The sequence below is a fragment of the Polyodon spathula genome, chromosome 4, assembly GCF_017654505.1.
Source record: "Polyodon spathula isolate WHYD16114869_AA chromosome 4, ASM1765450v1, whole genome shotgun sequence".
NCBI classification, from domain to species: Eukaryota; Metazoa; Chordata; class Actinopteri; order Acipenseriformes; family Polyodontidae; genus Polyodon; species Polyodon spathula.
In genome coordinates, this window is record NC_054537.1 from 54,912,133 (window position 1) to 54,928,802 (window position 16,670).

At 36.0% G+C, this 16,670-nt stretch overlaps 1 protein-coding gene across 1 annotated transcript in view; it reads right to left on the reverse strand.

Moving 5' to 3' along the window:
• Nucleotides 1–16,670, reverse strand: part of LOC121313953 (collagen alpha-6(VI) chain-like) — a 74,541-nt gene that overhangs the window by 36,169 nt on the left and 21,702 nt on the right. The window contains exons 7-19 of the mRNA XM_041246726.1: nt 12,020–12,577; nt 9,232–9,807; nt 7,872–8,444; nt 7,226–7,566; nt 6,115–6,193; nt 3,072–3,217; nt 2,282–2,374; nt 1,829–1,882; nt 1,422–1,493; nt 1,129–1,155; nt 974–1,018; nt 814–867; nt 419–481 (exon numbers count right to left, since the gene is read on the reverse strand). Of these exons, the coding sequence (XP_041102660.1) occupies nt 419–481; nt 814–867; nt 974–1,018; nt 1,129–1,155; nt 1,422–1,493; nt 1,829–1,882; nt 2,282–2,374; nt 3,072–3,217; nt 6,115–6,193; nt 7,226–7,566; nt 7,872–8,444; nt 9,232–9,807; nt 12,020–12,577 (2,681 nt within the window). The remainder of the gene's footprint in view (nt 1–418; nt 482–813; nt 868–973; nt 1,019–1,128; nt 1,156–1,421; nt 1,494–1,828; nt 1,883–2,281; nt 2,375–3,071; nt 3,218–6,114; nt 6,194–7,225; nt 7,567–7,871; nt 8,445–9,231; nt 9,808–12,019; nt 12,578–16,670) is intronic.

The following is a 16,670-nucleotide window of genomic DNA, read 5'->3' on the forward strand; positions in this document are numbered from 1 at the left end:
ACTCAAATGCTGCCAAAGCTAACTGAAAGTGTGGGGAGCAATAATAATTGAAAAGTTACTTATTACAGTTTTCTGTTTATGCTGGATGTGTCTTGGGCATGACATTTTTGGCATGTAATAATGGCCGAGCCGTTCTCACGTGCTACCTCTTGGGATTCGCTATCCCCAAGTAAACTGCACACTGGCTGTTATGCTTATTATGAAAATCACCCTAGCTTGCAGCAGCGTCTTTAACCAGTTTATGTCCTGCAGCATGTGTGATCTGACAGCTGAATGTGTGTTTTCAGTCAAGCTGACTTTTGTAATATTAAATGTTGGATGAATAAATGAGAATATAGTTTTGCTCTGTGGACCCAGCAATCTCATTTCTCACTTCAAGACTCATTTTTGAGGACCACTCAATTGTAGAGGTACTTACTGGGTCTCCTCGCAAACCAGGATCTCCTCGTTCTCCTGAAGGTCCTTTTGGACCTGGATTGCCCTAAAACAACGATGATAAATTACATTTAAATAACCAGTAAGTTTGTGCATTGGCATGTACTGATTATGTCAGGTCTGGGGTTGATCAGAACTATTTAAGAAGTTACATGAAACCCATATATAAATAGAATATTAGATGTTTTGAGTTGGTTTTGGGCAGTAATGTATTATCAGTCCAAAGCCGACTGTACTGTAAAGTGTCAGATAGGAAAGTAGGAAGGTGTATATTGCAGGAAGATATTTTTGCATGTATCTACCTATGAACAAGGATATATTTTTTGCAATAAAGTGTTTTATTACCATAGTAACACAGAACATATGAAATATTATTACCGGTATTCCAGGGTTTCCTTTTCCTCCATTTTGACCAGGCAATCCATTATCACCCTATAAATGAATGACAATGTATCTTTAATATGTGACTTTATTAAAACAACATGTGGTATGTTGAATAGTTCTAATTTGTTATGAAGCACAGATCAAACATACTTACATCTTGACCTTGAATCCCATCTAATGCCTGCTCCCCTTCGTCTCCCTGAAATAGACCCATCATCATCAGCCAGCATTCTTAAAGAAGCTCACTGTACAGTATGTTGTGTGATAAGCTTCCTTCTGGGTTGAATGATTAAGATAAGAAAAGATTACCGTTTGTCCTGGAATACCCCTTGCTCCCTGTTAAAAGAAAAAGAAACAATTGATTTTTAAACAAAGAGAACTTAATGCTTTAAATATTGTATACAATACTCTACATAGGTTAAACAGTACTGTGTTTATCATTAATTACTGTACCAGCTACAGCATGAATAGTAGGACCTGTGCCTCTAGGGTTCATGAAAAACACCACTTTTGAAAGCCATAGCATCCCTACCTACAAGCACATATTCCACTGAGCCTTGCATCTGAGCTTAAAATATATGATAAGTTGAGCAATTACTTACCTTTAAACCTCTGAAGCCTTCACATCCTGGAAAACCTTGAGTTCCATTTAGACCAGGGGGGCCTCTGATACCCTAAACAATAATAACATTTAAGAACACCCAGATTGGATTATACAGTATTCAGTGAATATGCAATTGTTAATAATGGTATAATATAGGTATTAAAATGGTAGTACACAGTCATGAGAAAGATATATGCATGGTACTGTTTTTGGGTGCATTTCAAGACATTAATTATAGTATGCCATGGTATTTTTCATACAATAGTATACAAGGGAATGCACTATACAAGATTTTCTCGTTATAATAAAAATGTAATGTAAGACGACTCAGCTACGTAGTGCACACACGACTGTATGTGGTATGTGCCTTTAGATTCAGTGATCCGATAAGAAAAAAAAACTTACAGGGGTTCCTTCTTCACCTGGATGTCCAGGTCTTCCAACAGAGCCCTTGCTTCCCTGAGAAATGAAAATAAACAAACACGATTTAGAAAATATAACTATGGTGCAATACAGTAGGTACATTTATTTTTCTTATAATCAGAATCTTATTTTAGAATAAAAACAATATACTTAGTTTGTTAAAAGTTAAGAATAAATATATTGTATTTGTGTAATATATATATATATATATATATATATATATATATATATATATATACACACACACACACACACACACACACACACACACACACACATATAGTATATAATTTAAAAACATAGTCAAGAACAAAAAATTTATAAATGATACAAGTATATTTTACATTCTTTGACACACTATAACTTTATACGGCAGTATGGATGTCTCCACCACAACTTTAAAGAGATACAAAAAACAAAGCTGTAGGTTCTCACCTTTTGTCCTCTTGGTCCGTTTTTGCCAATGGGACCTTCACCTCCTAAGCATTTACAGCATATACCACAGCATGACTTTTCAGCAACTTGATCCTAAAACAGAAACACCAAAAATATCACAATTGGCAGCTAAAGTAAGTACTATTTTTTGGGATAAACTGAGAGCCTGTTGAGAAATATTTTACCATTTACATTAATTACAGAGTTCGTTTTTGATTTGGTAAAATACCAAAAAATGCGTCTATTTTAAAATAATATCCATCTGCATTTTATTGACCATTGCCGATTTATTATTCAATAATTATTATTTAAACAGTGTGCTGCAAATTAATTTTCTTTATACAAAACAAAAAACACCTTTTTTGCCTTTGATATTTGTCATGGGAGCAAACTGAAAAATGATGCAATAAATAGTATTCAGTAGGGCTATGCAGATAATCAGACATTCTGACTAACTTCTTTTAACATGTTTTAGTTTGGGGGTATTAATTAAATGGAGTAAAGTTGTGTTAATTACACAACACAAAACAAAGAGTTCCATTGCTTGTTCTTTCCTACACAATAACAACCTAACAATTTAATATAGAACCTGTCATGTATCAAATTAAATAAAACCACCCATATTTGATCTGCGTTTTATCCTTTTCATAGAAAATCAAAAAACATGTTAAAGGGAATACCCAGATTTTGTGAGTATTTGCACAGCCCTAGTATTCCATACACTGCTGTATATTTGGCACTTTTACAAAATCACTAGAACAACATTAGTACAAAGTTTTTCATAACTTACAATTAGTTTATTTAAACTTCTGGATAAATCTCGGTTTCCAATGGTTAATTGTGGTTTATAACTAAATCCTCTTCCAAACTCAATATGCTGAATATTATCGATAGCTGACGTTCCTTCTAGAGCAACTGTGATAAGGGCATTCAATCCTGTAAAAATAAAGAAGTAACTCACCAGCTTTTTCATGGTACAGTAATTATATGAATCCCTTGCTTTCTTGTTTTCTTTTATTTCATATTTATTTAACATGGTTAAAATGGGCAGTTACATGAAGCATGTAAAAATTGAAATTCTGCAAATGAATGCATTCTGTCCTGCTAAGAGCTGACTGTTTTAGGCCCATAATAAAATGTGCTTTGATCAGTTTCCATCAGTACCGTTCAGTTGGCAGCAGCATGTGTATATGAAAGTTAACAGAGGGTATCATATCTTGCAAGATTAGATATGGTAGGTTCTACTGAATATGTCCCATTGCTTCCCATTCATCTTTTGCCACCCAGGTGAGATCTTTATGCTATCTGATGAGAAACTGAAAAAAACACACCGCTACACACTGTATTTGTACAGAGCAGAACTATCCCCTTATTTCTGTGGTATCTACTATGGTAAGAATTCATTTCAAACAAAGCTGCACCTTAAATTATACACATAATATCGTTGTACTAAATTTAGCAACCTGTTTTGGTAATAGTTCACCTGTTGTGAAAATATGCACACACCCAGAGAATAATGAAATAAAATAACTTTTTCAGTAAAGTACATCTAGATACAGTCGCCACCGCTTATAACTGGCGCATCTGTGTTAACATGATTCACCCGCAGTAAGTGATGGACAGTATAACTCCCACACAATAACTTGACATTCAACATGTCTTGCAATCACCAGTACAGTAATCAAAACAAACAAACGTGTGTGCAGTTAAACATCTTTATTAAGACACTCATTATTCTAATGAAAAAGATGTATTATACTGTATATTAAAGGATGCTTCTTCAGGGTCATATAATAGTCACGGTAAAACAACCATACATACTGACCCATGACTCCTGATATTGTGTAGAAAAATCTTCTTACATTTGACTGTGGCAGGGCAGGAGCAGGTGTTAAAGAATATAGAGAAGTTTTCTGAGTGTGTGACCAGTCCTGTTTCCACAAATATCAACAATCAAGCAAGGTATGCATGGTTGTGTGTGTGTGTATGTGTCATATATATACAGTGCCTTGCAAAAGTATTCAGACCCCTGACCAATTCTATCATATTACCGAATTACAAATGGTACATTGAATTTTCGTTCTGTTTGATATTTTATTTTTAAACACTGAAACTTAATTATTGTAAGGTGACATTGGTTTTATGTTGGGAAATATTTTTAAGAAAAATAAAAAACTGAAATATCTTGCTTGCATAAGTATTCAACCCCTGTGCTGTGGAAGCTCCCAGTTTGCACCTTACCATTGGCCTCCACCTGTGAACCATTAAAGTTACTGTCAAATTTTCTGGATAAAAACCCCACTGTTGAAGGATCATTGGTAAGGCTGTGAATCTGAAGGAAAATGAAGACCAAAGAGCATTCTACAGAAGTTAACGATAAAGTAATACAAATGCATAGATTAGGGAAAGGGTACAAAATAATATCCAAGTGTTTGGATATCCCAGTGAGCACAGTTGGATCAATAATCAGGAAGTGGAAGCTGCATCACACCACCCAGGCACTGCCAAGAAAAGGCCATCCCTCAAAACTCAGCGCTCAAACAAGAAGGAGACTTGTGAGAGAAGCCACAGAGAGGCCAACAATCACTTTGAAGGAGCTACAGAGTTCAATGGCTGGGAGTGGAGTAATGGTGCACCAGTCAACCATATCAAGAGCTCTGCATAACACTGGCCTATATGGGAGGGTGGCAACAAAGAAGCCGTTACTGAAAAAGTACCATCTGAAAGCACGTCTGGAGTTTGCCAGAAAGCATGAAAGTGCCCCAGCTGCGATGTGGGAAAAGGTTTTGTGGTCAGATGAGACCAAGATAGAGCTTTTTGGCCAAAACTCAAAGCACTATGTGTGGCGCAAACCTAACACTGCCCATGCCTCAAGACACACCATCCCTACAGTGAAGTATGGTGGTGGCAGCATCATGCTGTGGGGATGCTTCTCATCAGCTGGTACTGGCATCTTGTTACAATTGAAGGAAGAATGGATGGAGCAAAATACAGGAAAATACTGCTAGAGAATCTGCTTCAGTCTGCTAAAAAACTGAAGCTTGGGAGGAAATTCACCTTTCAGCAGGACAATGATCCCAAGCACAAGGCCAAAGCAACATTGGAGTGGCTCAAGAACAAAAAGGTGAATGTCCTACAGTGGCCCAGTCAAAGTCCTGATCTCAATCCCATTGAGAATCTGTGGCACTATTTGAAAATTGCGGTCCACAAGCGTCGTCCAACCAACCTGAACAACCTGGAGCAAATCTGCCAAGAAGAATGGGCCAAAATCACTCCGACACTGTGTGCAAAGTTGGTACATACTTACCCCAAAAGACTTAAAGCTGTTATTGCAGCGAAAGGTGGCTCTACCAAATATTAATGTGTGGGGGTTGAATACTTATGCAAGCAAGATATTTCAGTTTTTTATTGTTCTTAAAAATATTTCCCAACATAAAACCAATGTCATCTTACAATAACTGATTTTGAGTTTAAGTGTTTTAAAATAAAATATCGAACAGAACGAAATTTCAATGTACTATTTGTAATTCAGTAATATGAGAGAATTGGTCAGGGGTCTGAATACTTTTGCAAGCCACTGTGTATATATATATATATATATATATATATATATATATATATATATATATATATATAGTATATTATATATATATATATATATATATGCAAAAATTCAGGGGACTGACCATTAAAAAAAAAAAATATATATATATATATATATATATATATATATATATATATATATATATATATATATATATATATATATATATATATATATATATAAAATCACTTCACATTAACTCCAGTTTCCACAAATTGTTACATAATACCTTCTATTCGGAGCCTTTCTGATACATCCTTGAGTTCATCCACAGTGTCATCTAATCCATCAGTAAAAATCAGTAAGACCTGCCACAAACATATATTATTTCAAACATCAACAAATGATCTATAGCGCTGCTAAATGCCAAGTCAAACCCATTTTAAATTTGCAAATTCATTACAAGCTATGCCAGCTATTTAAACCCCTATCTTTTTAATTTACACTTTTAGTTTAAACTTTCTTCCACCCCATCACCATCAAACTAGTGTATTTTATAAACATATTCAGTTAATGCTATTGAAAGGTATTGGCAAAAAAATAACTGTTGTACTTCTTGTATGAAAATAGAAATTGTTCCTGTTCCATACCAATGCAAAACAGAAACAGATTTGTTGCATGTGTGCGCAGTGTTAAGCCGAGGACAGTAGTCTACATGTTGCCAGAAAACTTTCGTGCAACTTTGTTGCAAGCAACTTCATCAAAGGAAAGTTGATTTTGTAGAAGCAATATTACATCACAGGATTAATCAACCAGTGAAAAGTCATGAGGAATGTCATGTGATCTCGTCAGCAAAAGGCTGAGAAAAAATGGACAGTTATCTGCAGTTTCATCTAGACGACTGAATATCTACAATTATGTTGAATAAATGGCTTAATTTACTTATATCCGAGGTATTATATATATATAATATACTATATATATATATATATATATAAACTTATACTTATATATATATATATATATATAAGCGACATCATAGTAATATCATAAAGTGTTGTTTTTTTAATAGGCAAACATTTTCAATATTGAGTAGCGTGGTGTTTTGGAGACTTGTAAATATAAATTATAACTATATTTGGGTTTGTAGAATAAAAGTAGAATCAACACTGTAGAAGCAACAGATTTCAGTCTACACTTTCAGGCAACATGTAGTCTAGTGTACCCTCTGCTTTAGGCTATAGGATTAAACAAAATGGTCTGAATTTAATAGGCTTCTGTGTATGTTGCAAATAATCACGGCTGTACACAAAACAAAGGTAAGCACTGTTTTGTTATACATCCACACCTATAAATACTCACTTTACATTTACAAAGTATGACCCAGCAAAGAAAGTCACCTTTGTTTTGTTTTCAGACTTTCCAAACTTCTTCCACAGCGACTCCAGAAATGCTCTATTTAGGTAAGATGGCTTAACAACCCATTGTGAGCTCAACTCAGTTACAATGTCTGGGCTAAACGTTTTAAACTGAGTTTCGTAGACAGGTTCTGAATTGGTGATTTCAAAGCCCAAGCTGATCTGTATCTGGGAACCTGAAGCACAGCTGACAGCCTGAAGAGATGTAATTTCTCTTAAAATTTCAGGCAGGAATACTTGCAGTTTTTGCTGGTCATTAAATATTTTTTGTCCTGGTTTTTGGCTTGTAATGTCAAACCCCACTGCAATGTCTATGGCACATTCTGTAATAAATAAAGAAATACATGATATGAAAATAATATGTTCATATGTTTGTTCTAACATCAACACTTTAACCTATTATACATACAAAGACACTGAACTACCGAAAATAGTGACACACTGATGAAATGCTTGTCCATATAGAGATATGTTTACCACAATACAAAATAGGAACACAGCACAATAATATATTCACCTTTTTTAAAAACATTTACATTTCCAGAAGTCATAGACTCATTCACTTTTTGTTCAGCGGTCAAAAATGCTTGATGGTTAAAGTACTGGGGTTATAAGATTCCGTACTTACTTGCATCTTTAAAGCCGTCACATATGTTGCGAACAAATCTTTTTTTAATTGTTTCTAGTTCATTGAAGTTTTGTACCATGAATTTTCTGTCTGGAGTACCAGCAATCTGAATCAACTGATAAACGTCAATATTTCCAATTCCCAGTGCAAAAATGGTGATGCCATCTTGTCGTAGGTCTTCAGCAGCTTGGTACACATCGTTTTCCTGTGAAAATCCATCTGTGATCACAAGTAAAATCTGCTCGACACCTTCACTTTTTCGGCTTCCAGCAGATGTAGTAAAAAATTCTTTTACATTCCTGAGGGCGCTTGCTGTGTACGTGTTGCCGGTGAGCTGTTTGATCTTCTCAATTTGGTTCTGAAATGTGCTTCTGTCACTGAATGAACTAAGGTAGAAATTCTTCTCATACAAATGGCTAAACTGAGCCACACCTATTTTCACTCCATTTGGTCTAATATCAAAGTTGATCACCATCGTCTTCAAGAATTCCTTCATGGTTTGGAAGTCCATGGACGATATACTGGTCGAGCCATCAATCAAGAAGACTATGTCTGCTCTTTCAATTTTACAATCTGTAATGAAAAATAAAATATAAATTATAAGCAGAAAATTCTGTTATGATTTCAATTACCTGAGCCATCTGTGAATCTGTGACTTCTCCCAGTTTAGTGTCGTCAAATTGAACACGCCTGCAGTTTGTATCTTAATCTAAGTGATTTGTATATCATTAGGAACAGTGACAGCTGAGTACTTCACTCCAATCTGATTTTACACCTCTTTAAAGTGGGTGTGTCTAACAAAATAATGTAATAAATCTTGCCTGTCATGCATTTTCATTCACTATCTAGGTCTCACATGTGTAGTATTTAAAGAAACACATGGTATAACATGACATATGGTACTATACTAGGTTAAAGAAAGATCTGTTTGCTTGCCTTACCTTCCAAAAAGTATGTTACTCCTTTACTTCCTAGGCCATTTCATCCTAGCAGTGTCTTTAAGATCAAAGCTGCTTACTTACTTAAAAACATGTCAATCAGGAGAAGCAGCTGATTGGTTACTGCCAGGAAAAAGGGTTCTGAAGTATCCAGTTACATATTTCTCCTGTATACTGCAGTACCTGCTGATTCTAACTATCTGCATTTAATGCAGGATATCATTTTGTTCCATGCTTTATTAAAACTTGCCAAACTATTGTAACTCCTAAAGAATTAGCAAATTCCCTTCAATTTTAAATAATGTAGTCCAGCACTCTGCATTCCAGTATATTTCAATCAAGAGACCAGTTTAGTTTGCCTAAAAAAAGCCTGGGATTACAGCCCCCTATACAATAAAAAATACATGTTTTTTGTTACTTACATATGCTGGTGATGGTACAGATAATTTGTGAAAACTTCTTTTGCAGATCTTTTAATTTTTCGAAGTCATCCACGTAGAAATATCGCTCTTGTGTTCCTCCAATTGTCTCTAGTTCATTTGTTGTTGCATCTTTTATTCCAACAGCGTAGGTGATAATTCCTGCATTTCTAATGTAATTGACAGTTTCATTTAATCTGTGTCTGTCAGTTGAATTGCCATCAGTAATTGTTATAAGAATCTGTGGGACTCCCTTTTCTTTGCGTCCACCATAAAATTCTCCTAAATGTTCTTTGGAAAAATTCAGAGCTTTTGCTGTTGCAGTGTTACGTCTAATGAGCTCCATTTTGTTGATTGCCTGCTGGAGTTTTAGCTTGTTAAAGTGCTCATTTAGGTCAAACTCTTTCACAGGCTCATCACTATACCGGACTGCCCCAATCCGAACCTTATCTTTGCCAATTTCAGACTGATTTACCAAAGCAATTATGAAATCCTTCATACTCTTAAAACCAGCCTCACTAATACTACCTGATGAATCTACAACAAACATAATATCAGCAACCTCTATCCTTTGGCATTCTGGAAAATAAATAAAAGAAGATAATTAATTAGCTTGTTACAATACCTGATCAATTTTGCATAGTCTGTCAAATACTGCATATTAATATACTGTAAGTAATTATAAAATGAAGCTAATACAAAAATACATGATTGGCCTTTTTAATGCTTGGACGCTAACAAGCTCTCATTGCGGTTTATGTGAGACCAGCATGGAGGCTAACATAACAAAACTGAGTACTCTTGACCAGCTGAATTATGCACTGAAGCACAGAATTATCGCAGCAGACCGTTTAGATAAGACAAACTGTTTTTAAGTTGATTACCATTTCTTTATGTTTCATCAAATCAATAAAAACACCGGCTGCCCAAGCATTTTTGTTTTCTTCGATTTCATTATGTTGTTGACCTGTTAAATCTTTGTGTCTTTTTGTAATTCTATGCACTTGTACACTGTGATGTTTCCAAAAAGATCAAATGTGACAAAAGAAATGCCACTTGTTTTTAAAAACAATGTGTATGCTTATTGTGAGTTTTACATGCTGTGTATTGATCATTTATTAATTGAACTGTGCTTCAGTAAAAATTAGTTCTTTGTACTATTTTAACATTTTAACAGCTAATCAGTGTTCAACATCCAAACATTCCGTTTTATAAATAAAGATTATAGCTGGACATTCATAGCTCTGTGCTGGTACCTCATGGATGTATTGTCACTTCACAGATTATTAATTCACATAAATCAATTTCTGCTGTAATTATCAATTTAAAAATAAAACAGACACTTTTTTCCCTCTCAGTAAATTTGTATTAATGTAAAGTAAACTAGAACCATTCTTTAAAACTCAAACTTTTACATAACTTTGGTCATAGAAACAGGCCCACCCATCGCACTGAAACAAAGTAAGGTAAGTCTACGGTTACTCTTAGTATTATAATGATTTTTTTATGTTATGTCACCTATACTGTTATTGTGTGGTCCGTCTGATATAATATATATATATATATATATATATATATATATATATATATATATATATATATATATATATATATATATATACAGCTCTGGAAAAAATTAAGAGACCACTGCAAAATTATCAGTTTCTCTGGTTTTACTATTTATAGGTATGTGTTTGGGTAAAATGAACATTTTTGTTTTATTGTATAAACTACTGACAACATTTCTGCCAAATTCCAAATAAAAATATTGTCATTTAGAGCATTTATTTGCAGAAAATGACAACTGGTCAAAATAACAAAAAAGATGCAATGTTGTCAGACCTCGAATAATGCAAAGAAAATAAGTTCATATTCATTTTTAAACAACACAATACTAATGTTTTAACTTAGGAAGAGTTCCGAAATCAATATTTGGTGGAATAACCCTGATTTTCAATCACAGCTTTCATGCGTCTTGGCATGCTCTCCACCAGTCTTTCACATTGATGTTGGGTCACTTTATGCCACTCCTGGCGCAAAAATTCAAGTAGCTCGGCTTTGTTTGATGGCTTGTGACCATCCATCTTTCTCTTGATCACATTCTAGGTTTTCAATGGGGTTCAGGTCTGAAGATTGGGCTGGCCATGACAGGGTCTTGATCTGGTGGTCCTCCATCCACACCTTGATTGACCTTGCTGTGTGGCATGGAGCATTGTATTGCTGGAATAACCAATCCTCAGAGTTGGGGAACATTGTCAGAGCAGAAGGAAGCAAGTTTTCTTCCAGGACAACCTTGTACTTGGCTTGATTCATGCGCCCTTCACAAAGACAAATCTGCTCGATTCCAGCCTTGCTGAAGCACCCCCAGATGAGTCCAATTTTCAGCTTTGCCCTACACCTGGTTGTCTAATGGTTAGACGGAGACCTGGAGAGGCCTACAAGTCAAAGTGTCTCGCACCCACTGTGAAATGTGGTGGAGGATCGGTGATGATCTGGGGGTGCTTCAGCAAGGCTGGAATCGGGCAGCTTTGGCATGAATCAAGCCAAGTACAAGGTTGTCCTGGAAGAAAATTTGGGAGAAATGTTGTCAGTAGTTTATAGAATAAAACAAAAATGTTCATTTTACCCAAACACATACCTATAAATAGTAAAACCAGAGAAACTGATAATTTTGCAGTGGTCTTAATTTTTTCCAGAGCTGTATATATATATATCAGGTGTTCCACGAACAAGCAAGCTTGAAGACCACTGCTTTAACATAGTAAAATGTTGTGACATTGAGACAACTCACCTTTTTCAGGGTTGCAGATATGAAAAACCACCAAATTCAATATACTACTTAAAGCATCATAACTCTCAATAAAAAAAACCTTGTTTGGCGAGCCACTTATTTCCAACAGTTGTGTGTTATTGGCGCCAAATACTCCGATGGTGAACACTGTAATTCCTTTATTTCGTAGGGCTTCAGCAGGAGCTGCAACTTCATCTTGAGCCTGTCCATCGGTAATTACGATGAGAAACTGATCAACTTCGGACCGCCCTCCTTTTGCTCTTTCAAAATATTTAGATGCGAAACTAAGAGCTTTTCCAGTTAGAGTCCCGCCATAAAGCTGTGACATGTTCCTGATGGCCTCCTGCAAATCCATTTTTAGAGAAAATGTGTTCAATGTAAACTCTTCTTTTTGTGTGTCACTGAACTGTATTGCTCCAACTCTGACTTTATCTAACCCAATGTCTGATTTTTTTACAATATTCTCCACAAAGTGTTTCATTCTTTTAAAGTCTTCGTTTATGATACTGCCTGAACTATCGATTAAAAAAAGAATATCTGCTTTAATTTTCTTGCAAGCTGAAAAACAAAACAAAAAACATAATTTATAAAGACAGAAAAAAAATTCACTCTTTTTCGGTGCTACATCCTACTGGGTTGTATTGCATAAACTAGATAAATAATATAAATGTATTTTAAGGGAAAGCCATGGGATGTTTAATGCTTTATACATAAAGAGAAATGAGAGAAAAATATATATTATTACCCTTGATTACCTTAGTAAAAGCCTAGTGTAACAACGCATAGTGAAGTAAAGCATAGGTAAGTATTGTAAAGACCAAAGAGGTATTGTAAAGCATATTAATAAAAAAAAAAAAAAAAAAAAAAAAAAAACTTATGCAATATACCTAGGGCTTCTGCATTTCGTTTTTTAACTGAAAAAATGATAAAAAACCATATACAAACAAAAAATGACATTTTGGAAAAACAGTGGAAATGGTTAATCAATTCACTTTGACCACCCCTCCCCATTAAAAAGTAAAACCTACTACTACTATTTCCTTGCCCTCATCGCCCGCCGAGACACTGCCTGGCTGGAGATCCTCCAACATCCGGAGGGTGAGAGTCCCCAGTGGGAGGCTCTGTACTCCCCGCTGGTCCCTAGGGGAGTGCTCGTGTCCCCAGTGGGAGGCTCTGTACTCCCCGCTGGTCCCTAGGGGAGTGCTCGTGTCATCACTTGACCGACTCTGACGCCGCACTCCCTTTCTGTGGTCAATTATAATTGTTAGTTCATATTCATTTTTGGTGCGCCGGACTGCAGCCATTCTTCTTGCTACTGAAGAACCTCCTGCTGCAATTCTGGCTGCATTTTTCTCCCACCCTCCTCATTTCTGGGCAACCTGTTTGTGGCTCCACCAAGACGAGAGATCACCTGGTGAATCTGCTCTTGCCTCTTGCTAGACTGGCCGTCTACAAGACCAGGAAGCATAAGATTACTCAGGGAGGGTCTCTTTGAGATCGGAGCCATGTTCAGGGCGCTGGTCCGGTCACGGGTTAAGTAAGAGCACGCCAACGCAGAGTTCACTGGCAACATGACGGCTTTTGTCCACCAGTGGTCTCTAGGTGGCGTGTTCTGTACCACCTCCCTTTGTTTTTAATTTTTAATTTACAGACCTTTTAACTGTTTTTTTTTCATTTAAAATGAGTTAATAGCCACTTTTTGTTAGCACCCCCTTTTGTTTAGGGGGTGATATACTGAATTGTTTCACCAGCCAGTGGGCAGCTGGTATAGTTCCCATACTGGTTATTAAACAGGACTATTTCCTTGCCCTCATCTCCCGCTGAGACACTGCTTAGCAGGAGCCCCTCCAACCCCCGGAGGGCAATAGTCCTCAGTGGGAGTCCCTCTACTCCCCGCTGGTCCCTAGAAGACCTAGGGACCTGGGATGGAGGGTGTTGCACAGAGCACTCGCGTGAGGAGAGATCCTGCATCACTTCACTGACTCGGATGCCGCATGCCTTTCTGCGGTCAGTCTGAGTTGGTGGTTCACATTTATTCTATGTGCACCAGGCTGCAGCCATTTTTCCTTCTGCTGAGGAACCTTCTGCTGCAGTTTTGGCTGCACTTTTCCCCCACTCTTTATATTTTGTTCATGGCTACACCAAGAAGAGAGATCTTCTGGTGAATCTGCGCCTGGCTCTTGCTAAACTGGCCATTTACAAGACCAGGAAGTGCAAGATCACCGGAGAGGGTCTCTTTAATTACAGAGCAATGTTCAGGAGCCTGGTCTGGTCAAGTGTTGCTTTAAAGCATGCAAACGCGGGGTGCACTGGCGACATGATAGCTTTTGTTGACCAGTGAGCTCTAAGTGGCATGCTTTGCATAGTTGTTATTGGTTCATTATTACATTTGAACATTTATGTACAGACTTTTTACCATTTTTTTCTTTAAAGGTAGTTAATGGTTAGTCTTTGTTAGCACCCCCTTTTGTTTATGGAGTGCTAAAGTAAATTTCTTCATCACCTGTCCCATCAGTCACACCACCTTGGGTAAGGTTAGGCTTGGTTAGTACTTGGATGGGAGACCACCTGGAATACCAGGTGCTGTTTGACAGCTGATGTAGTTCGCAAACTGACCATTAAATAGGGCTACTACTACAAAAAAAACACTAAGTTTCCCAGTGCAACTGGGCAATGTCCTGCCTTCCTGATTTGTATCTATCAATGATTTGTTCTGAATACTTTAAACCCATCCCAACTACTGAGTAACAGGACATTCCTACTGGAGACTCTGCTTGTGAAACTTGAAAATAGCTAAAAATAAGCAGAGAAAAATAAAATGAACAAAAACCTGAAGCTCTAAATATACCATTAGGGTATATTTAATAATCATTAATAAGTTTTAGTATTTAGTATTTAGTAAATTTAGTAAACATTAATAATCCATGGTTTAATCATGAAACAAGTGCTAGTATTTTAAGTTTGGAATATGCATATTCACAGGCAATGCAATGAATGCAGTTTCCTGGTACCTAATCACTTCAGGTGTTGTAGTTTAAATTCATATCAATGGCCTAGCTGTAATCATACCGTCTGACCCTCAGCTAAGGGTACGAGGATGCAAGTCTTTTAGTGTTATATTTGAAAAATCCTGAATGTAAAAAAAGAGGTGCAGAACCAAACAATTCTGTAGTCTGTAGTCATTTTATTAAACAAGAAAAATAGAAAATGTATTTCAAAACTTTGTCGAACACAAAACTGTCCGATGCGTACCCCTGTATAAACTGCAGTTATATTTGCAATACTCCTGAGATCTTGACATAGCAACACAAAAAAACATTTAAAGCACAATAAAGGAGTGGCTGAGATAAAGTAGATGGTACAATTTCCACTTAAAAAACAATAATTGGCCTTGCTTAATATTTGAACAGCTCACCATCAAATAGATTTTTCCCCAGTGATTGCACTTTACAAATTTTTTACCTTTTGGCACTGGCAATTCCAGTCGTTAATGTTTCAGAAGGATTTCAAGATGAAACTCACAATAGCTTTGTTTAACACACATTAAACAAAAGTGATAATGTAAGAATTTGAGGGAGGGTTAGTTCACTCAGGGCAGTGTTTTACAAGATAGAATCCCTAGCCTCTCCCCCTTGGGATAATCCAATATAAATATATAACTATACACGGCCAAGATAAAACAAATGCATAAACAATAATAGTTAAAGTATTGATATTTGCATGCTATACATTTAAGCTGCTGTGAATGGGATACTTTTGGGGAAATAAAAAGCATTTTACATTTATTCCATTCAGTGCATTCCGCCATCTCTGCTATGTGCCCTAGAATGTAATATTTCTTTTCTCTATTTTTTCCAGGTTTCCTGCTGCACCCTGCCTCCCAGACACTGCAGAACCCCAACTACCCACACTGGTAAGCATCTATATCTTTCAATAATTATTTTGCTTTAGGTTACCCTGATGCATTATAGCAACAATATTAGTTCAAAACAAAAGAAAGAAAACATTAAATGTTTCAAACATAGTATTCTTGGCTATCATGTAATGGAGGGGAGTTCACTTTGATACAGTCTCATTTAGTATATACTATTTTATGTGTTTTTTGAAAGAAGATTACACATACTGATGTTTTTATGGCTTTCCCCAGGTGAAAGTCAAATAAAATACTTAATTAAAAGGATTTGATTGCTTGCACATAGAATGGGTGATAAAACGGAACATTACCTTTGTAAGGAATTATATTTGTTAATTCATTTGTGAAATGGTTTTGAGCAGTTTCTAGGTTTATGTATTGTTCAACATCATGGTTAAACTCTAAGCACATTATACACTTGTTTTTCATCCAACTGAACTATTTTTTGCTATTCCTTAACCAAGAGGCCAAATATGTGCATTCATGAATGTTTTCAAGATGTGCATGAACAGGCTCCAAAGCTTTTAGGGGACTTGTTTAATAAACCCAGCTAGAGGCCAACACAGCCTTGAGAGTGTGACATTTTTTTCACCTGAGAGGGTTATTCGTTTATTCTATTTGTTTTTTTTTTTTCAAATAACCGTTTGACCTTATAAAATATTTATAAACACTCTTTTAAAAAAGCAGAGCTTAAAAAAGACCTTGAAAAGGGTCCATAAGATGAAAGATTTGTCTTAC